Source organism: Cherax quadricarinatus, chromosome 51 (assembly GCF_038502225.1).
Source record: "Cherax quadricarinatus isolate ZL_2023a chromosome 51, ASM3850222v1, whole genome shotgun sequence".
Lineage (NCBI taxonomy): Eukaryota > Metazoa > Arthropoda > Malacostraca > Decapoda > Parastacidae > Cherax > Cherax quadricarinatus.
The window spans coordinates 5,098,602-5,120,153 of NC_091342.1; the positions used below are offsets into that span (position 1 = coordinate 5,098,602).

Consider the following 21,552-nt stretch of genomic DNA (forward strand, 5'->3'; position numbering starts at 1 on the left):
ACTCTTGCTTTCTATTTTGAATTTTTAGTCCCACAAAAAATAGATTTACTGTCATGCAGACTACTGCATTATTGTAAAAATGATATAAATAACATCAGCGCACTTGTGAAAGAATATCAGACTCACCAGTTGATATGTATTGGACTTGTGGCGTGATTTGTTTACTCTTGATCAGCAAAAATCTAACATTTCTGCTACTTTGAGCTCAACTGCAAGGTACTTTTCATCTTGAAACCAACCAAAATCATCTCTATGTCTGTAATATATCTTCCATTCTATCAAATGAGACCACCAAGGAAACGAGAATACAACCATAATTTTTTTTTTTTTCCCAACAAGTCGGCCGTCTCCCACCGAGGCAGGGTGACCCAAAAAAGAAAGAAAATCCCCAAAAAGAAAATACTTTCATCATCATTCAACACTTTCACCACACTCACACATTATCACTGCTTTTGCAGAGGTGCTCAGAATACAAGAGCTTAGAAGCATATACGTATAAAGATACACAACATATCCCTCCAAACTGCCAATATCCCAAACCCCTCCTTTAAAGTGCAGGCATTGTACTTCCCATTTCCAGGACTCAAGTCTGACTATATGAAAATAACCGGTTTCCCTGAATCCCTTCACTAAATATTACCCTGCTCACACTCCAACAGATCGTCAGGTCCCAAGTACCATTCGTCTCCATTCACTCCTATCTAACACACTCACGCACGCTTGCTGGAAGTCCAAGCCCCTTGCCCACAAAACCTCCTTTACCCCCTCTCTCCAACCCTTTCGAGGACAACCCCTACCCCGTCTTCCTTCCCCTATAGATTTATATGCTTTCCATGTCATTCTACTTTGATCCACTCTCTCTAAATGACCAAACCACCTCAACAACCCCTCTTCTGCCCTCTGACTAATACTTTTATTAACTCCACACCCTCTCTTCTACACACCCTAACCTGAGCCTCACTATCCTCATAAAACCTCTTTACAGCATTTAATTTAAGTATACTTTTATCTGAAAGTCAGAGCAGCAGGATTAGAATTTACATATCTGAAGAATCATCTTATAAAGCAACACTGTAAGCAAGTAACAACATCAACATTGATTAAAAAAAAAAGCCTTAAGACAAGTATGGAAGTGAAATAAGCTGCCATGTTCTTTTTTTGAATAATTCATACATAATGTTTTAAGACTTTCTTTTATCACATTTCTGATGTTGGCATTGTTTTACTCTCTTGCAGCTTCTCATATGAGGATATACAGACAATAGGTGTTCCATAAGATGGGAAGCATCCATTCATTATTGCATTACTAAAGCAAAATTTATTGGGTAAAAGAAATGAAACATGCAGCTGGTACATAACCAATCTAAATTTATAAGAATATTAAACATTTAAGAGTATAAATTCAATCACATGCTTATTACGTATTTCCAAAGGACAGAGGTAGATACAGCAGGACTCAGATTTTTTTTCCACATCAACAAATTTTTGAGAATGTACTTCACATAGAAACATGTGATTTGACAACAGTAAGCTCTACATTTATGATGCACTAAGCCACCATGCTAACAAACTCTACCTCTCACTGATGCGAGTGCTAATCTATCAGACTCCTCATCTGATACAATAATTTTGTCTGAAGCATCCAGAACGAGAGGCAAAGATGGAAGAAGAGATGATGTCGGAAAGAAAGATGGAAAAGAAGATGCTTGAATATTAGGGAGGTTATAAGAAGTGGCATGTTTGAAAATATCAGTAATGTTACAAGCAGAGAAAATAGCAGAGGCATTAGTGGAATTAAGAGGCAGGTGAGGAGGTGGTAGGTTGGTACAGGTATCCTGGCTAGGAAGGCTGCTTCTTCTCTTACTGCTGCTGATGATGTTGTTAGTGGTTGAGGAAGACACTGAGCCTGTGAGGAGAGACAGTCAGTGACTGTTTTCTGAAATCATGCAACTGTCACTGTACTACAGTATTTCCTGATTGGCTCAACTGAAGTTGTTTCATTCCACAATATTCTACAAAAATCAAACAATAAACTGGAAATCCTAATTTCAATTTATCTTTCGTAATTATCCAAGATCTGAGATTTTTACAAAAGTAATCCAAAAGTTAATTTTTTTTTTTACACACACTGGCCGTCTCCCACCAAGGCAGAGTGGCCCAAAAAGCACACACTTTCACCATCATTCACATTATCACTGTTTTGCCATAAAAATCTTAGATGTTCCTCCAAACAGTAAATATCCCAAACCCCTCTTTTGGAGTGCAGGCACTGTACTTTCCACCTCCAGGACTCAAGTCCGGCTAACCGATTTAAACAATTTATCTATATTAAAATACCCTGAATCTAATAAATTAAGAAGTTATTATGGAAATATATGGCACTGATGTGATTACCTGCTTGTAGCTACAGGGAGAGAGCTATGCTCATGCTGTCACATCTTCACTGTTTAATCAAACAGCATTTTCAAATTTGCAGTAGCTGCACGACTTGCTTCCTTTTGTATTCCATTCCACTGATCTATCATTCTGTGAAGAAAAATGTTCTAGTATCCCTTCAGTACCCTGTTTTTCTAGTTAAAAACTGTGACTGCTTGTTCAAGGCAAGCACCAATCTTTGCAGTAATCTGCTAGTGGCATTAGTCCACAAGGGGATTTTAATGCTTTGCTGCTTGTATTTTCCTTCCAAAGAAGAAAAATTGCATCCAATGCAATGTTTGCATTTTATATCCCATTGATTTTACAATTTCTAAATTAGTCTCTCACCAGGAATTCTAACAAAATCCTTCTAAAAATCTAAAGAAATGTAGTCTGCTTATAAATTTTTTCTTTAATATTATTTCAATCAAAATTAAATGCTAAACCCACAATGTTCTTGAATAATTGCTGTGGCTCTGTTGTTGTAGTTTAATGAATTTTGTATAGAGGATTGTTAATAGTCTTTTTTTTAACAAGTCATCTGTCTCCCACTGAGGCAGGGTGACCCAAAAAAAGAAACACCTTCACCACCATTCACACATAATCACTATCTTTGCAGTGGCGCTCAGATACGACAGTTCAGGTGTCACTCCAAACAGCAAATATCCCAAACCCCTCCTTGAAGGTGCAAGCATTGTACTTCCCACCTCCAGGACTCAAGTCCAACTAACTGGTTTCTCTGAATCCCTTCACAAAATATTATCCTGCTCACACTCCAACAGCTTGTCAAGTCCCCAAAACCATTCATCTCCATTCGTTCCTATCTAATACACTTACACATGCCTGCTATATGTCCAAGACCCTTGCATACAAAAATCTCTTTCCCCCTCCCTCCATCCTCTCCAAGGATGACCCCTCCCCTCCCCCCTCAACTACAGATTTATACACCCTCCAAGTCATCCTATTTTGCTCTATCCTCTCTAAATTAACAAACCATTTTATTTTACTCTCATTTCATCCACTTTTTTTAATTATTTTTCCAGCAGTTTTACAATGCCTGTTAATATGACAGGCCCTTAGTTTAGAATCTTCATAATTTTCTGTCACCTTTTTTAACATCAGGTCAATGTAAGCCATCTTTCATGTCAGCCTGTTTACCTTCCTGCAACAATCCCAAAGACTTTCACAATAATCCAACCGTCTACATGTTCTCTGAAGATCAATGATGCAATTATGATTGATCATATTGCCTTATTTTTGTTAATACAGGTCCACATCCCTTTATCCAAAATTCTGAAATCTGAAAAGTTTCGAAAACTGAAGTTTTTTCATGGAGTGTGGAGCATCAGTCATGTCCGTGCTGGGTCACGCTGCCATGTGGCGGCATTGAGAATCTTTCTGAAATTCAAAAAAAGTCTGAAATTTGAAACAATACAGGTCCCAAGGGTTTCAGATGAACGGATGTGCACCTGTATTACGTAGTACCTAATTATCCTCCATTTTATTTTGCTGTTTGGTATTTAAAACTGCTGTATTCAAGGTTTCCTCTTCTGCCAACACACACTCAACTTCATATCTGGCATGTCACATTTTATCTTCTATTTCAGTGATTTTTATTTTTGTTTACGTATTCGTACTGTTTTTCATGCTGATTTTTTTTTTTAAACTTGAATAAAAGATTTGGTTACGTCTGACTCTTGTCCACTATTCCTCTGTTCAAAGCTTCTTTTTTCCTCCTTTCTTGCCTTCACATTTTCATTTGCAGCTTAGTTAAATGCATGAAAGTTTCTGAAATGGCAAATTGTCTATAATGACTCAAACTTTTTTTTTTTTTTTTTTTTACAACCCTCCAGAACCTTCCATGAAACCATTCAATTTTGGTTAGGTTTGTTTCCTCATTCTGAAATAAATTGAATGAGACCACTATCATATATCTTTCAGAACTAGTATATGTTGCTCATGAATATTCCTTGCAAACTTTTACATTAGTTTATTTCCTTGAAATATTGTACTTCCTTAGATTAGGTTATAAGAAAAAAATGTGCTATTTAGCAACATATATTTCCAAAATTACCAGTGTTAAATATATTCCACCTTCCAGATCTAGTGAATTCAAATTAATGACTCTTAAATGCTATTACATCTTTCAAATAATCTTCGATTCTCAAATCACCAATGTTTATCAACAACCAAAATACGAAAGTTTCAATGAAAACTTGGTTGATGCCATTACCAAATTCCAAGCAGAAAGACCTACAGAAACAAACTACATGCACATACATCACTTCAAAATGCCACACACAACTTTTTAATTTTTTAAAGGTCAAACAAACTTATTTCCAGCACAAGAAAAATAACCAATCTGCATACAAACCTTTACTATAAGGCTCAACATTAGCATCATGACCAAAGGTGTTCACAGTGGTGGGACTCTCAGAAACTACAGCACAATTTTCGACGTTCTGAATATGGAGGGACTCGCAGTCATTTTTCAGCCACTCCTGTCTGTGTCGATCCAGTCCGTTGCTACAGCGTCCAATTATGCTACACCATTGGCACTATAAAAAGCAACATTAAGTATTTGATTAAGAATTATATTACCAACATATTAATGCAATGAAATAAAAAAAATACAGGTGTTACATTCCTAGTGGTCCCAGAATTTTGAATCCATAAATACAAAATTATGCAGTATCAAAATTTATACTGTCAATGCTTGAGCATGAAGACAGATATAATAATTATTATTTTTTGGTACACAATGTACAAACTAAAAATATATACTATATACATTAAACCAATCATGAATGTGTTTTATCATCACTAATTAAAAATTCTTTAGGAATGTTTCAATCACTTAGGACATCAGAAAGTACAGATTTAGTTGGTTATTTATTTCTTCTTTTTCAACAAACTGACTGTATCCCACCGAGGCAGGGTGGCCCAAAAAGAAAAACAAAAGTTTCTCTTATTAAATTTAGTAATTTATACAGGAGAAGGGGTTACTAGCGCCTTGCTCTTGGCATTTAAGTTGCCTCTAACAACACACATGGCTTACGGAGGAAGAATTCTGTTCTACTTCCCCATGGAGATAGAGGAAATAAACAAGAACAAAAATTAGAAAGAAAATAGAAGAAAACCCAGAGGGGTGTGTACATGTATGTACATGTGTGTAGAAGAGAGGGAGACTACTTCCCGGTAAAAGTGGGATTTAGACAGGGATGTGTAATGTCACCATCGTTGATATTAACCCGTAAACGGTCCAAGCAGATCTACGTTCACATGTGTAGTGCTACAAAAGTAGATCTAAGTTTTTTTACATATTTTCAAATATAACACACAAAAAAAAAGTAGATCAAAGTTTTTTTTACACATTTTCAAATGTAGAAAAACGAAAAGAAGATCTACTTTTTTTACATACTTTCAAATGTTGAAAAAACATATATATACGTTTGGACCGTTTACGGGTTAAAATGGTATAAAATACCGACAGGTTGTTAGGCAAGACACATATGCAACAATTAGGTAGCTTTATTTTGAAACGTTTCGCCTACACAGAAGGCTTCTTTGGTCGAGTACAGAACAGTTGATAGAAGAGATGTGAAGACAATGTAATTAGTCCATCACCCTAGAAGTTTTGAGGTGGTCAGTCCTTCAGTCTGGAGAAGAGTATCGTTCCATAGTCTGTCCTGTCCTGTCCTGTCTAAGGCCAATGTGTGGTGTAAATATTATGCAGAAAATTCAGAGTGTGGAAATTAGGAGAAGGTGTGGAGTTAATAAAAGTATTAGTCAGAGGGCTGAAGAGGGTTTGTTGAGGTGGTTTGGTCATTTAGAGAGAATGGATCAAAGTAGAATGACATGGAGAGCATATAAATCTGTAGAGGAAGGAAGGCGGGGTAGGGGTCATCCTCGAAAAGGTTGGAGGGAGGGGGTAAAGGTGATGTTGTGGGCGAGGGGTTTGAACTTCCAGCAAGCGTGAGTGAGCTTGTTAGATAGGAGTGAATGGAGACGAATGGTATTTGGGACCTGACGAGCTGTTGGAGTGTGAGCAGGGTAATATTTAGTGGAGGGATTCAGGGAAACCGGTTATTTTTATATAGCCGGAATTGAGTCCTGGAAATGGGAAGTACAATGCCTGCACTCTAAAGGAGGGGTTCGGGATATTAGCAGTTTGGAGGGATATGTTGTGTATCTTTATAGGTATATGCTTCTAAGCTGTTGTGTTCTGAGCACCTCTGCAAAAACAGTGATTATGTGTGAGGTAAAAGTGTTGAATGATGATGAAAGTATTTTCTTTTTGGGGATTTTCTTTCTTTTTTGGGTCACCCTGCCTCGGTGGGAGATGGCCGACTTGTTAAAAAAAAAAAAAAAAAATGCTTCTAAACTGTTGTATTCTGGGCACCTCTGTAAAAACAATGATTATGTGTGAGTGAGGTGAAAGTGTTGAATGATGATGAAAGTATTTTCCTTTTGGGGATTTTCTTTCTTTTTGGGTCACCCTGCCTTGGTGGGAGACGGCAGACTTGTTCAAAAAAAAAAAAAAAAAGACATAATAAACAATATTAATAACATAGAAACATGATATATACTCTAGAATAAATAAAATACGTTATTATGTGCACCTACCATCCGACTTACGACCTGCTCGACTTACGACCACTCGACTTACGACCTTGATTTTTATGCCAAATTTCTGGGAAATAAACAACTATTTGTGTTGTACACAGTGTTTATCGTAAACCTTACAGTATAAAATACAGTACTAACAGCATAAAAAGTAAAGTAAAACATGAAATACCAAATAAAACAATAAAATAAAGTCATTACAAAAATGTTTTGTTGATATTCAGTAGTAAAATTCGACTTACGACAAGTTTCTCGGAACCGAACTCAGTCGTAAGTCGGATGGTAGGTGTATATGGCAAGTGATGATGTGCTGATGTTGATGGGTGTATAAGGGCCACTGAAAGATAAGCCTTAAGTAGTGGTGGTGAAGGCGGAAGTGTTTTCAGTAGCCATATATACCTCCAACAACATTAGAGGAGTCAGTTTCGTGCTGTCCTTTTTCTATCAATTAATAACTTAACTTACTTGCTACACTGTTAATGCTACACTTTATCGCTGGCTGGCACTATAGCCTTTATCAACTCCTGCTGCTTTAGTATCGTACATGTCACAGAATCACTGAAGAAGGCACATTCTCCCCTCTCTCTCAGCCCTTTACCAAAGAGATGGCTAGCACTAGGAACTTCCTTGGGGCCCATGGTGGCTTATTTAGCAGTTGCAAGCACTAAAAAGAATGGAATAATATGAAATGTATCATATGAACACGTGGGATCGTGCTTACTGGCTGATAAACAATGGCACACTGAGTGTCGGGCCACTGTTGCCATGCGGATGTGTTCGGGACGAATGACTGTTACCGAGCTCAATGATGATCACCGAGCCAATATTTTGACAAAGAAATGTTACTATTTCCGAATATTGTGAAATCCAATGACTACAAAATCCAGGGGTCCACTGTAGGTCAGTTTTGTCCCAGGATGCAACCTACACAAGTCAACTAACACCCAGGTCTACACATTTTACTGATGGGCGAACATAGACAACCGGTGCAAGAAAACACGTCTGATGTTTCCACCCCTTCGCTGGGAATCAAACCTGGACCCTTGCCGTGTGAAGCGAGAGCTTTCGCCACCAGGCCATGGGGCACCCTTCATTTAACCCTTTCAGGGTCAGTGTCGTAGATCTACAGCTTTACGTTCAGGGTCCAAACCGTATAGATCTACACCATGAGCTCAGCTCACTCTGATAAGCTGTGAGCGGTAAATTTAGGCCTAGATATGAGAGAATACATCTATGTGGTATGTGTGCACCACATAAAACAAATCCTGCAGCACACAGTGCATAGTGAGAGAAAAAAAACTGAGACCATAATTTTCGATTAAAACAGCGACTTTGCAGTGTTTTCTCGTATGTTTTTTATAATTGTATTTGCAATTTCTTGGTCTCATTTGATAGAATGGAAGATATACTACAGAAATAGAGATGATTTTGATTGGTTTTAGTAGTGGAAATGGCTTGAAACTGAGCTCAAAGTAACAGAAATGTTAAATTTTTGCCAATATTCAAGAGTAAACAAATGACCTCACAAGTCTAATACATGACAGCTGGTGGGTCTAATATATATTCACAAATGTGATGATATTATTTATACAATTATTACATAACAGTAAATCTTCTAAAAAATCAAAATGGAATTCATTTGTAAAGCCTGAAAACGTAACTAATGAACAGAGGAAATGTTAGTTTAGTGCCAGGAATTCCTGCACTGTTTATTCTGGACTTTATTTTAAAATTAGAATATTTTGAGCTTTGCATTAAATTGGCCAAATTACCAATTTCCAGTCACTTTATTTTGTTGTTGAAAAAGTTGACTTGGTGATTTCTTGTGCTCAATCGATAGAAGTAATACTAGTGAAATAGCTCAGAATTTGGTTGACTGGAATACTGTAATTGGCCTAAAATAGGAGTCAAAGATGGTAAAATCGCCAATGCGTAAATATCGCTGACACATCAAAATTCGCAAGAGCATAATTTTGTCACTTTTCCATCAAATTTCGTACTTTTTTATTTTTTTACCTTCAGAAAAAGATTCTCTACCATTTCATAAGAAAAAATAACAAAATTATTTTTTGAAAATTCTTGGACCCTGGTACACACTTTGAAATTTCGCCTCTGGACCCTGAAAGGGTTAAAACACTGGACAGCCACAATCCACAAACATGGAAAAACCAGTGAATTTGTAGGAAAGACTGTATGACACTTAACATAAAAAAGACATCAGTTACCTGAAAATTGATCTTCTGAGATAAACAGTCATTGCAGCTGGTGAGTGACACACAGGTTGGAAGAGCTTTAAACACAATTGCTGTCCAGTTACCGATCATGGGATTCTTCTTCATGTCGATTTTGTGATACTCATAGATGGTCTTTCGCCGCACATCTAAAATTAAGATTACACTAATGCCCAATATAATACAAAAGGTAGGATGTCTAGGATGTATAATTTTTTTTTTTTTTTCCCCAACAAGTCGGCCGTCTCCCACCGAGGCAGGGTGACCCAAAAAAGAAAGAAAATCCCCAAAAAGAAAATACTTTCATCATTCAACACTTTCACCACACTCACACATTATCACTGTTTTTACAGATGTGCTCAGAATACAACAGTTTAGAAGCATATACGTATAAAGATACACAACATATCCCTCCAAACTGCCAATATCCCAAAACCCCTCCTTTAAAGTGCAGGCATTGTACTTCCCATTTCCAGGACTCAAGTCCGACTATATGAAAATAACCGGTTTCCTTGAATCCCTTCACTAAATATTACCCTGCTCACACTCCAACAGATCGTTAGGTCCCAAGTATCATTCGTCTCCATTCACTCCTATCTAACACACTCATGCACGCTTGCTGGAAGTCCAAGCCCCTCGCCCACAAAACCTCCTTTACCCCCTCTTTCCAACCCTTTCGAGGACGACCCCTACCCCTCCTTCCTTCCCCTATTGATTTATATGCTTTCCATGTCATTCTACTTTGATCCATTCTCTCTAATGACCAAACCACCTCAACAACCCCTCTTCTGCCCTCTGACTAATGCTTTTATTAACTCCACACCTTCTCCTAATTTCCACACTCCGAATTTTCTGCATAATATTTACACCACACATTACCCTTAGACAGGACATCTCCACTGCCTCCAACCGTCTCCTCGCTGCTGCATTTACCACCCAAGCTTCACATCCATATAAGAGTGTTGGTACTACTATACTTTCATACATTCCCTTCTTTGCCTCCATAGATAACGTTTTTTGACTCCACATATACCTCAACGCACCACTCACCTTTTTTCCCTCATCAATTCTATGATTAACCTCATCCTTCATAAATCCATCCGCCGACACGTCAACTCCCAAGTATCTGAAAACATTCGCTTCTTCCATACTCCTCCTCCCCAATTTGATATCCAATTTTTCTTTATCTAAATCATTTGATACCCTCATCACCTTACTCTTTTCTATGTTCACTTTCAACTTTCTACCTTTACACACATTCTCAAACTCATCCACTAACCTTTGTAATTTTTCTTTAGAATCTCCCATAAGCACAGTATCATCAGCAAAAAGTAACTGTGTCAATTCCCATTTTGAATTTGATTCCCCATAATTTAGCCCCACCCCTCTCCCGAACACCCTAGCATTTACTTCTTTTACAACCCCATCTATAAATATATTAAACAACCATGGTGACATTACACATCCCTGTCTAAGACCTACTTTTACCAGGAAGTACTCTCCCTCTCTTCTACACACCCTAACCTGAGCCTCATTATCCTCATAAAAACTCTTAACAGCATTTAGTAACTTACCACCTATTCCATATACTTGCAACATCTGCCACATTGCTCCTCTATCCACTCTATCATATGCCTTTTCTAAATCCATAAATGCAATAAAAATTTCCCTACCTTTATCTAAATACTGTTCACATATATGCTTCAATGTAAACACTTGATCTACACATCCCCTACCCACTCTGAAGCCTCCCTGCTCATCCGCAATCCTACATTCTGTCTTACCTCTAATTCTTTCAAAAAAATTATAACCCTACCGTATACTTTTCCTGGTATACTCAGTAAACTTATTCCTCTATAATTTTTTACAATCTCTATTGTCCACTTTCCCTTTATATAAAGGGACTATACACGCTCTCTGCCAATCCCTAGGTACCTTCCCCTCTTTCATACATTTATTAAACAAAAGTACCAACCACCACCCCAAATTTACTTACTACTCCCTCCATAAGATTTTTACCCACTTTAGCATTGAAATCCCCAACCACCATTACTCTCACACTTGATTCAAAACTCCCCACGCATTCACTCAACATTTCCCAGAATCTCTCTCTCCTCTACATTTCTCTCTTCTCCAGGTGCATACACATTTACTATAACCCACTTTTCACATCCAATCTTTATTTTACTCCACATAATCCTTGAATTTATACATTTGTAGTCCCTCTTTTCCTGCCATAGCTTATCCTTCAACATTATTGCTACTCCTTCTAAATTTAGCTCTAACTCTATTTGAAACCCCTGACCTAATCCCATTTATTCCTCTCCATTGAAACTCTCCCACCCCCTTCAGCTTTGTTTCACTTAAAGCCAGGACACCAGTTTCTTCTCATTCATAACATCCACAATCATCTCTTTCTTATCATTTGCACAACATCCACGCACATTCAGACTTCCCACTTCAACAATTTTCTTCTTATTCTTTTTAGTAATCTTTACAGGAAAAGGGGTTACTAGCCCATTGTTCCCGGGATTTTAGTTGACTTTTACAACACGCATGGCTTACGGAGGAAAGATTCTTATTCCACTTCCCCATGGATATAAAAGGAAAAGTAATAAGACCAAGAACTATTAAGATAAAATCAAAGAAAACTCAGATGAGTGTGTATAAATAAACGTGTACATGTATGTGTAGTGTGACCTAAGTGTAAGTAGAAGTAGCAAGACATGCCTGTAATCTTGCATATTTATGAGACAGACAAAAGACACCAGCAATCCTACCATCATGTAAAACAATTACAGGCTTTCGTTTTACACTCACTTGGCAGGACAGTAGTACCTCCCTGGGTGGTTGCTCTCTACCAACCTACTACCTATAATAATAATAATAATAATTATTTTTTTTTTTATTTTTTTTATTATCACACTGGCCGATTCCCACCAAGGCAGGGTGGCCCGAAAAAGAAAAACTTTCACCATCATTCACTCCATCACTGTCTTGCCAGAAGGGTGCTTTACACTACAGTTTTTAAACTGCAACATTAACACCCCTCCTTCAGAGTGCAGGCACTGTACTTCCCATCTCCAGGACTCAAGTCCGGCCTGCCGGTTTCCCTGAATCCCTTCATAAATGTTACTTTGCTCACACTCCAACAGCACGTCAAGTATTAAAAACCATTTGTCTCCATTCACTCCTATCAAACACGCTCACGCATGCCTGCTGGAAGTCCAAGCCCCTCGCACACAAAACCTCCTTTACCCCCTCCCTCCAACCCTTCCTAGGCCGACCCCTACCCCGCCTTCCTTCCACTACAGACTGATACACTCTTGAAGTCATTCTGTTTCGCTCCATTCTCTCTACATGTCCGAACCACCTCAACAACCCTTCCTCAGCCCTCTGGACAACAGTTTTGGTAATCCCGCACCTCCTCCTAACTTCCAAACTACGAATTCTCTGCATTATATTCACACCACACATTGCCCTCAGACATGACATCTCCACTGCCTCCAGCCTTCTCCTCGCTGCAACATTCATCACCCACGCTTCACACCCATATAAGAGCGTTGGTAAAACTATACTCTCATACATTCCCCTCTTTGCCTCCAAGGACAAAGTTCTTTGTCTCCACAGACTCCTAAGTGCACCACTCACTCTTTTTCCCTCATCAATTCTATGATTCACCTCATCTTTCATAGACCCATCCGCTGACACGTCCACTCCCAAATATCTGAATACGTTCACCTCCTCCATACTCTCTCCCTCCAATCTGATATTCAATCTTTCATCACCTAATCTTTTTGTTATCCTCATAACCTTACTCTTTCCTGTATTCACCTTTAATTTTCTTCTTTTGCACACCCTACCAAATTCATCCACCAATCTCTGCAGCTTCTCTTCAGAATCACCCAAGAGCACAGTGTCATCAGCAAAGAGCAGCTGTGACAACTCCCACTTTGTGTGTGATTCTTTATCTTTTAACTCCACGCCTCTTGCCAAGACCCTCGCATTTACTTCTCTTACAACCCCATCTATAAATATATTAAACAACCACGGTGACATCACACATCCTTGTCTAAGGCCTACTTTTACTGGGAAAAAATTTCCCTCTTTCCTACATACTCTAACTTGAGCCTCACTGTCCTCGTAAAAACTCTTCACTGCTTTCAGTAACCTACCTCCTACACCATACACTTGCAACATCTGCCACATTGCCCCCCTATCCACCCTGTCATACGCCTTTTCCAAATCCATAAATGCCACAAAGACCTCTTTAGCCTTATCTAAATACTGTTCACTTATATGTTTCACTGTAAACACCTGGTCCACACACCCCCTACCTTTCCTAAAGCCTCCTTGTTCATCTGCTATCCTATTCTCCGTCTTACTCTTAATTCTTTCAATTATAACTCTACCATACACTTTACCAGGTACACTCAACAGACTTATCCCCCTATAATTTTTGCACTCTCTTTTATCCCCTTTGCCTTTATACAAAGGAACTATGCATGCTCTCTGCCAATCCCTAGGTACCTTACCCTCTTCCATACATTTATTAAATAATTGCACCAACCACTCCAAAACTATATCCCCACCTGCTTTTAACATTTCTATCTTTAACCCATCAATCCCGGCTGCCTTACCCCCTTTCATTTTACCTACTGCCTCACGAACTTCCCCCACACTCACAACTGGCTCTTCCTCACTCCTACAAGATGTTATTCCTCCTTGCCCTATACACGAAATCACAGCTTCCCTATCTTCATCAACATTTAACAATTCCTCAAAATATTCCCTCCATCTTCCCAATACCTCTAACTCTCCATTTAATAACTCTCCTCTCCTATTTTTAACTGACAAATCCATTTGTTCTCTAGGCTTTCTTAACTTGTTAATCTCACTCCAAAACTTTTTCTTATTTTCAACAAAATTTGTTGATAACATCTCACCCACTCTCTCATTTGCTCTCTTTTTACATTGCTTCACCACTCTCTTAACCTCTCTCTTTTTCTCCATATACTCTTCCCTCCTTGCATCACTTCTACTTTGTAAAAACTTCTCATATGCTAACTTTTTCTCCCTTACTACTCTCTTTACATCATCATTCCACCAATCGCTCCTCTTCCCTCCTGCACCCACTTTCCTGTAACCACAAACTTCTGCTGAACACTCTAACACTACATTTTTAAACCTACCCCATACCTCTTCGACCCCATTGCCTATGCTCTCATTAGCCCATCTATCCTCCAATAGCTGTTTATATCTTACCCTAACTGCCTCCTCTTTTAGTTTATAAACCTTCACCTCTCTCTTCCCTGATGCTTCTATTCTCCTTGTATCCCATCTACCTTTTACTCTCAGTGTAGCTACAACTAGAAAGTGATCTGATATATCTGTGGCCCCTCTATAAACATGTACATCCTGAAGTCTACTCAACAGTCTTTTATCTACCAATACATAATCCAACAAACTACTGTCATTTCGCCCTACATCATATCGTGTATACTTATTTATCCTCTTTTTCCTAAAATATGTATTACCTATAACTAAACCCCTTTCTATACAAAGTTCAATCAAAGGGCTCCCATTATCATTTACACCTGGCACCCCAAACTTACCTACCACACCCTCTCTAAAAGTTTCTCCTACTTTAGCATTCAGGTCCCCTACTACAATTACTCTCTCACTTGGTTCAAAGGCTCCTATACATTCACTTAACATCTCCCAAAATCTCTCTCTCTCCTCTGCATTCCTCTCTTCTCCAGGTGCATACACGCTTATTATGACCCACTTCTCGCATCCAACCTTTACTTTAATCCACATAATTCTTGAATTTACACATTCATATTCTCTTTTCTCCTTCCATAACTGATCATTTAACATTACTGCTACCCCTTCCTTTGCTCTAACTCTCTCAGATACTCCAGATTTAATCCCATTTATTTCCCCCCACTGAAACTCTCCTACCCCCTTCAGCTTTGTTTCGCTTAGAGCCAGGACATCCAACTTCTTTTCATTCATAACATCAGCAATCATCTGTTTCTTGTCATCCGCACTACATCCACGCACATTTAAGCACCCCAGTTTTATAAAGTTTTTCTTCTTCTCTTTTTTAGTAAATGTATACAGGAGAAGGGGTTACTAGCCCATTGCTCCCGGCATTTTAGTCGCCTCATACGACACGCATGGCTTACGGAGGAAAGATTCTTTTCCACTTCCCCATGGACAATAGAAGAAATAAAAAAGAACAAGAGCTATTTAGAAAAAGGAGAAAAACCTAGATGTATGTATATATATATATGCATGTGCGTGTCTGTGAAGTGTGACCAAAGTGTAAGTAGGAGTAGCAAGATATCCCTGTTATCTAGCATGTTTATGAGACAGAAAAAGAAACCAGCAATCCTACCATCATGCAAAACAGTTACAGGTTTTTGTTTCACAGTCATCTGGCAGGACGGTAGTACTTCCCTGGGTGGTTGCTGTCTACCAACCTACTACCTACAATAATAATAATATATATATATATATATATATATATATTATAGGTAGTAGGTTGGTAGACAGCAACCACCCAGGGAGGTACTACCGTCCTGCCAAGTGAGTGTAAAACGAAAGCCTGTAATTGTTTTACATGATGGTAGGATTGCTGGTGTCTTTTGTCTGTCTCATAAATATGCAAGATTACAGGTACATCTTGCTACTTCTACTTACACTTAGGTCACACTACACATACATGTACACGTTTATTTATACACACTCATCTGAGTTTTCTTTGATTTTATCTTGATAGTTCTTGGTCTTATCACTTTTCCTTTCATATCCATGGGGAAGTGGAATAAGAATCTTTTCTCCGTAAGCCATGCGTGTTGTAAAAGTCAACTAAAATGCCGGGAACAATGAGCTAGTAACCCCTTTTCCTGTAAAGATTACTAAAACGAATAAGAAGAAGAAAATCGTTGAAGTGGGAAGTCTGAATGTGCGTGGATGTTGTGCAAATGATAAGAAAGAGATAATTGTGGATGTTATGAATGAGAAGAAACTGGATGTCCTGGCTTTAAGTGAAACAAAGCTGAAGGGGGTGGGAGAGTTTCAATGGAGAGGAATAAATGGGATTAGGTCAGGGGTTTCAAATAGAGTTAGAGCTAAAGGAGGAGTAGCAATAATGTTGAAGGATAAGCTATGGCAGGAAAAGAGGGACTACAAATGTATAAATTCAAGGATTATGTGGAGTAAAATAAAGATTGGATGTGAAAAGTGGGTTATAGTAAGTGTGTATGCACCTGGAGAAGAGAGAAGTGTAGAGGAGAGAGAGAGAGATTCTGGGAAATGTTGAGTGAATGCGTGGGGAGTTTTGAATCAAGTGTGAGAGTAATAGTGGTTGGGGATTTCAATGCTAAAGTGGGTAAAAATCTTATGGAGGGAGTAGTAGGTAAATTTGGGGTGCCAGGGGTAAATGTAAATGGGGAGCCTTTAATTGAGCTATGTGTAAAAAGAAATTTGGTAATAAGTAATACATATATTTTGAAAAAGAGGATAAATAAATATACAAGGTATGATGTAGCACGTAATGAAAGCAGTTTGTTAGATTATGTATTGGTGGATAAAAGGTTGATGGGTAGGCTCCAGGATGTACATGTTTATAGAGGGGCAACTGATATATCGGATCATTATTTAGTTGTAGCTACAGATAGAGTAAGAGGTAGATGGGAAAAGAGGAAGGTGGCAACAAAAAGTAAGAGGGAGGTGAAAGTGTATAAACTAAGGGAGGAGGAAGTTCGGGTGAGATATAAGCGACTATTGGCAGAAAGGTGGGCTAGTGCAGAGACGAATAGTGGGGGGGTTGAAGAGGGTTGGAATAGTTTTAAAAATGCAGTATTAGAATGTGGGGCAGAAGTTTGTGGTTATAGGAGGGTGGGGGCAGGAGGAAAGAGGAGTGATTGGTGGAATGATGAAGTAAAGGGTGTGATAAAAGAGAAAAAGGTAGCTTATGAGAGGTTTTTACAAAGCAGAAGTGTTATAAGAAGAGCAGAGTATTAGGAGAGTAAAAGAAAGGTGAAGAGAGTGGTGAGAGAGTGCAAAAGGAGAGCAGATGAAAGAGTGGGAGAGGCACTGTCAAGAAATTTTAATGAAAACAAGAAAAAATTTTGGAGTGAGTTAAACAAGTTAAGAAAGCCTAGGGAAAGTATGGATTTGTCAGTTAAAAACAGAGTAGGGGAGTTAGTAGATGGGGAGAGGGAGGTATTAGGTAGATGGCGAGAATATTTTGAGGAACTTTTAAATGTTGAGGAAGAAAGGGAGGCGGTAATTTCACGCACTGGCCAGGGAGGTATACCATCTTTTAGGAGTGAAGAAGAGCAGAATGTAAGTGTGGTGGAGGTACGTGAGGCATTACTTAGAATGAAAGGGGGTAAAGCAGCTGGAACTGATGGGATCATGACAGAAATGTTAAAAGCAGGGGGGGATATAGTGTTGGAGTGGTTGGTACTTTTGTTTAATAAATGTATGAAAGAGGGGAAGGTACCTAGGGATTGGCAGAGAGCATGTATAGTCCCTTTATATAAAGGGAAAGGGGACAAAAGACATTGTAAAAATTATAGAAGAATAAGTTTACTGAGTATACCAGGAAAAGTATACGGTAGGGTTATAATTGAAAGAATTAGAGGTAAGACAGAATGTAGAATTGCAGATGAGCAGGGAGGCTTCAGAGTGGGTAGGGGATGTGTAGATCAAGTTTACATTGAAGCATATATGTGAACAGTATTTAGATAAAGGTAGGGAAGTTTTTATTGCATTTATAGATTTAGAAAAGGCATATGATAGAGTGGATAGAGGAGCAATGTGGCAGATGTTGCAAGTATATGGAATAGGTGGTAAGTTACTAAATGCTGTAAAGAGCTTTTATGATAGTGAGGCTCAGGTTAGGGTATGTAGAAGAGAGGGAGAATACTTCCCGGTAAAAGTAGGTCTTAGACAGGGATGTGTAATGTCACCATGGTTGTTTAATATATTTATAGATGGGGTTGTAAAAGAAGTAAATGCTAGGGTGTTCGGGAGAGGGGTGGGATTAAATTATGGGGAATCAAATTCGAAATGGGAATTGACACAGTTACTTTTTGCTGATGATACTGTGCTTATGGGAGATTCTAAAGAAAAATTGCGAAGGTTAGTGGATGAGTTTGAGAATGTGTGTAAAGGTAGAAAGTTGAAAGTGAACATAGAAAAGAGTAAGGTGATGAGGGTATCAAATGATTTAGATAAAGAAAATTGGATATCAAATCGGGGAGGAGGAGTATGGAAGAAGTGAATGTTTTCAGATACTTGGGAGTTGAAGTGTCGGTGGATGGATTTATGAAGGATGAGGTTAATCATAGAATTGATGAGGGAAAAAAGGTGAGTGGTGCGTTGAGGTATATGTGGAGTCAACAAACGTTATCCATGGAGGCAAAGAAGGGAATGTATGAAAGAATAGTAGTACCAACACTCTTATATGGATGTGAAGCTTGGGTGGTAAATGCAGCAGCGAGGAGACGGTTGGAGGCAGTGGAGATGTCCTGTCTAAGGGTAATGTGTGGTGTAAATATTATGCAGAAAATTCGGAGTGTGGAAATTAGGAGAAGGTGTGGAGTTAATAAAAGCATTAGTCAGAGGGCAGAAGAGGGGTTGTTGAGGTGGTTTGGTCATTTAGAGAGAATGGATCAACGTAGATTGACATGGAAAGCATATAAATCTATAGGGGAAGGAAAGAGGGGTAGGGGTCATCCTCGAAAGGGTTGGAAAGAGAGGGTAAAGGAGGTTTTGTGGGAGAGGGGCTTGGACTTCCAGCAAGCGTGCATGAGTGTGTTAGATAGGAGTGAATGGAGACGAATGATACTTGGGACCTGACGATCTGTTGGAGTGTGAGCAGGGTAATATTTAGTGAAGGGATTCTGGGAAACCGGTTATTTTCATATAGTCAGACTTGAGTCCTGGAAATGGGAAGTACAATGCCTGCACTTTAAAGGAGGGGTTTGGGATATTGGCAGTTTGGAGGGATATGTTGTGTATCTTTATACATATATGCTTCTAAGCTGTTGTATTCTGAGCACCTCTGCAAAAGCAGTGATAATATGTGAGTGTGGTGAAAGTGTTGAATGATGATGAAAGTATTTTCTTTTTGGGGATTTTCTTTCTTTTTTGGGTCACCCTGCCTCGGTGGGAGATGGCTGACTTGTTGAAATATATATATATATATATATATATATATATATATATATATATATATATATACATATATATTGTTTCTTTCTTTCAACACACCGGCCGTATCCCACCGAGGCGGGGTGGCCCAAAAGGAAAAACGAAAGTTTCTCCTTTTACATTTAGTAATATATACAGGAGAAGAGGTTACTAGCCCCTTGCTCCTGGCATTTTAGTCGCCTCTTACAACACGCATGGCTTACGGAGGAAGAATTCTGTTCCACTTCCCCATGGAGAATATATATATATATATATATATATATATATGTATATATATATTTTTTTTTTTTTCAACAAGTCGGCCGTCTGCCACCGCCCCTACAGCAAGTAAACACACACTTTAATGAAATGTTTTAAGTGAAAATCTGATTAACCTACCTTAGGCCAGGGTTATACCACCCATTTTTGAGGTCTGATACACCTCATATGACTCAGGCATAACATATTATCAATGAACCTGTATAATTTTTGCTGTGGAATACTTTTTTCCACTTTATGCTCCTTTAGAGGCAGATTAAATCCTATATTTTAGGTTTATGTGAAACAATACAAGATTTTTCTATCATTTCTTCAGAATATACAAAGTTTTCAACTTACAGAATATTTTCCGGTCCACAATGTAGGCATCTGAGAGCCCAACCTTGACTGGATGCTGCTCATCAGTAATTGCAGTTACTATGACTGGAACTTGTTTATATGTAAATACAATATCTCCATTCTTGTGTAACGTTGCCTGTATCAATGAACAAAAGTAAAAAACACATAATAAAGAAAAGAACTGCCTAATATAATAAAAACATTTACACTGTAAACAAAGAAAAAGTAATTTACACATCTGTAATAGGGAACAGAAAAAATGAAAAATTAAACACAGTCTAGTCTAGCCTTCTCTTAACCAGATTCAGGTTAATAAAATTTTTTTTTTTTTTTGCTAATCAATTGCTGGTTGCAGAAAAAGGATGAAAACTTTTGAAGTCATAAAAATTTCCAGTTAAGCAACTGGTTGTGCATGCACTAGAAACAAAAATATCAAAATCTACTAAGACACAAACTTCCATAAATAACAGTAAATATTTATTTATAAATAAATTTAAGTTATTTAAACCTAGTAACAAATACAATTTTTTATTCAAAAAGTAGGGGGTCAACTTATTCATGGGTAACATTATTTGAAGGTTAGAAACTGTTATAGAGTAGACCTACAGAAGGGGATTACCAATAGACCCCCTGGCTATCTTCAAGAAGACACTGGACAGACACCTCAAGTCAGTACCTGGTTAGCCAGGCTGTGGCTTGTACGTCAGTTTATATGTGGCCAGCAGTAACAGCCTGGTAGATCAGGCCCTGATCCATCACAAGGCCTGGTCAAACTTGTTCGCAGGGACACTGACCCCTGAAACCTCCTCCAGGGTGGTCCTGCTTACATTCACACATTCCACTCATCCACAACTTCTGTATTACCAAGCAAGTGTTTTAATTCCTCTACTATATTATTATTTATTATTATTAAGACATCAGCCGTTTCCCACCAAGGTAGGGTATCCTGAAAAAGAAAAACTTTCGTAATTCACTTCATCACTGTCTTGCCAGAGGCATGCTTACACTACAGTTATAAAACTGCAACATTAACACCCCTCCTTCCGAGTGCAGGCACTATATTTCCCATCTCGAGGACTCAAGTCCAGCCTGCCGGTTTCCCTGAACTATATACAAACATAAAAAAATTATTAGAACACTGCAGTAGGCCTACTGTCCCATACAAGGCAGATCAAACTCTTGCTCATCCTTTCCCACTCATCTCTATCCAAATTTGACAGTTTGTTCCACTCAGTGACAAGTTATACGTATTGCCAAACCAGTGATTTCCTATATCCTTTTTCAATTTGAATTTCTCCAAATTTAATCTATTGCTTCTACTTCTATTTTTGATAGATTTTTTTTTTTTTTCAACAAGATATGTTCAGTATTTGCTGTTTGGAGTGACATCCAAACAGTCATATCTGGATGCCTCTGTAAAGACAGTGATTGTGTGAATGATAGTGAAAAT

At 38.3% G+C, this 21,552-nt stretch overlaps 1 protein-coding gene across 6 annotated transcripts in view; it reads right to left on the bottom strand.

Annotated features, from left to right (window-relative positions):
• l(1)G0289 (lethal (1) G0289) overlaps positions 1–21,552 on the bottom strand; it is a 77,429-nt gene that overhangs the window by 21,789 nt on the left and 34,088 nt on the right. For 2 of the 6 annotated variants that reach the window (XM_053784959.2, XM_053784958.2), the window contains 3 exons: positions 20,103–20,238; positions 9,267–9,421; positions 4,790–4,973 (listed from right to left, as the gene is read on the bottom strand). In XM_053784959.2, coding sequence (XP_053640934.1) covers positions 4,790–4,973; positions 9,267–9,421; positions 20,103–20,238 — 475 coding nt within the window. Of the gene's footprint in view, positions 1–1,425; positions 1,907–2,385; positions 2,527–4,789; positions 4,974–9,266; positions 9,422–20,102; positions 20,239–21,552 lie in introns of those variants that run through there. The other 4 variants (XM_070095713.1, XM_070095710.1, XM_070095709.1 and 1 more) reach the window with 4 other exon arrangements.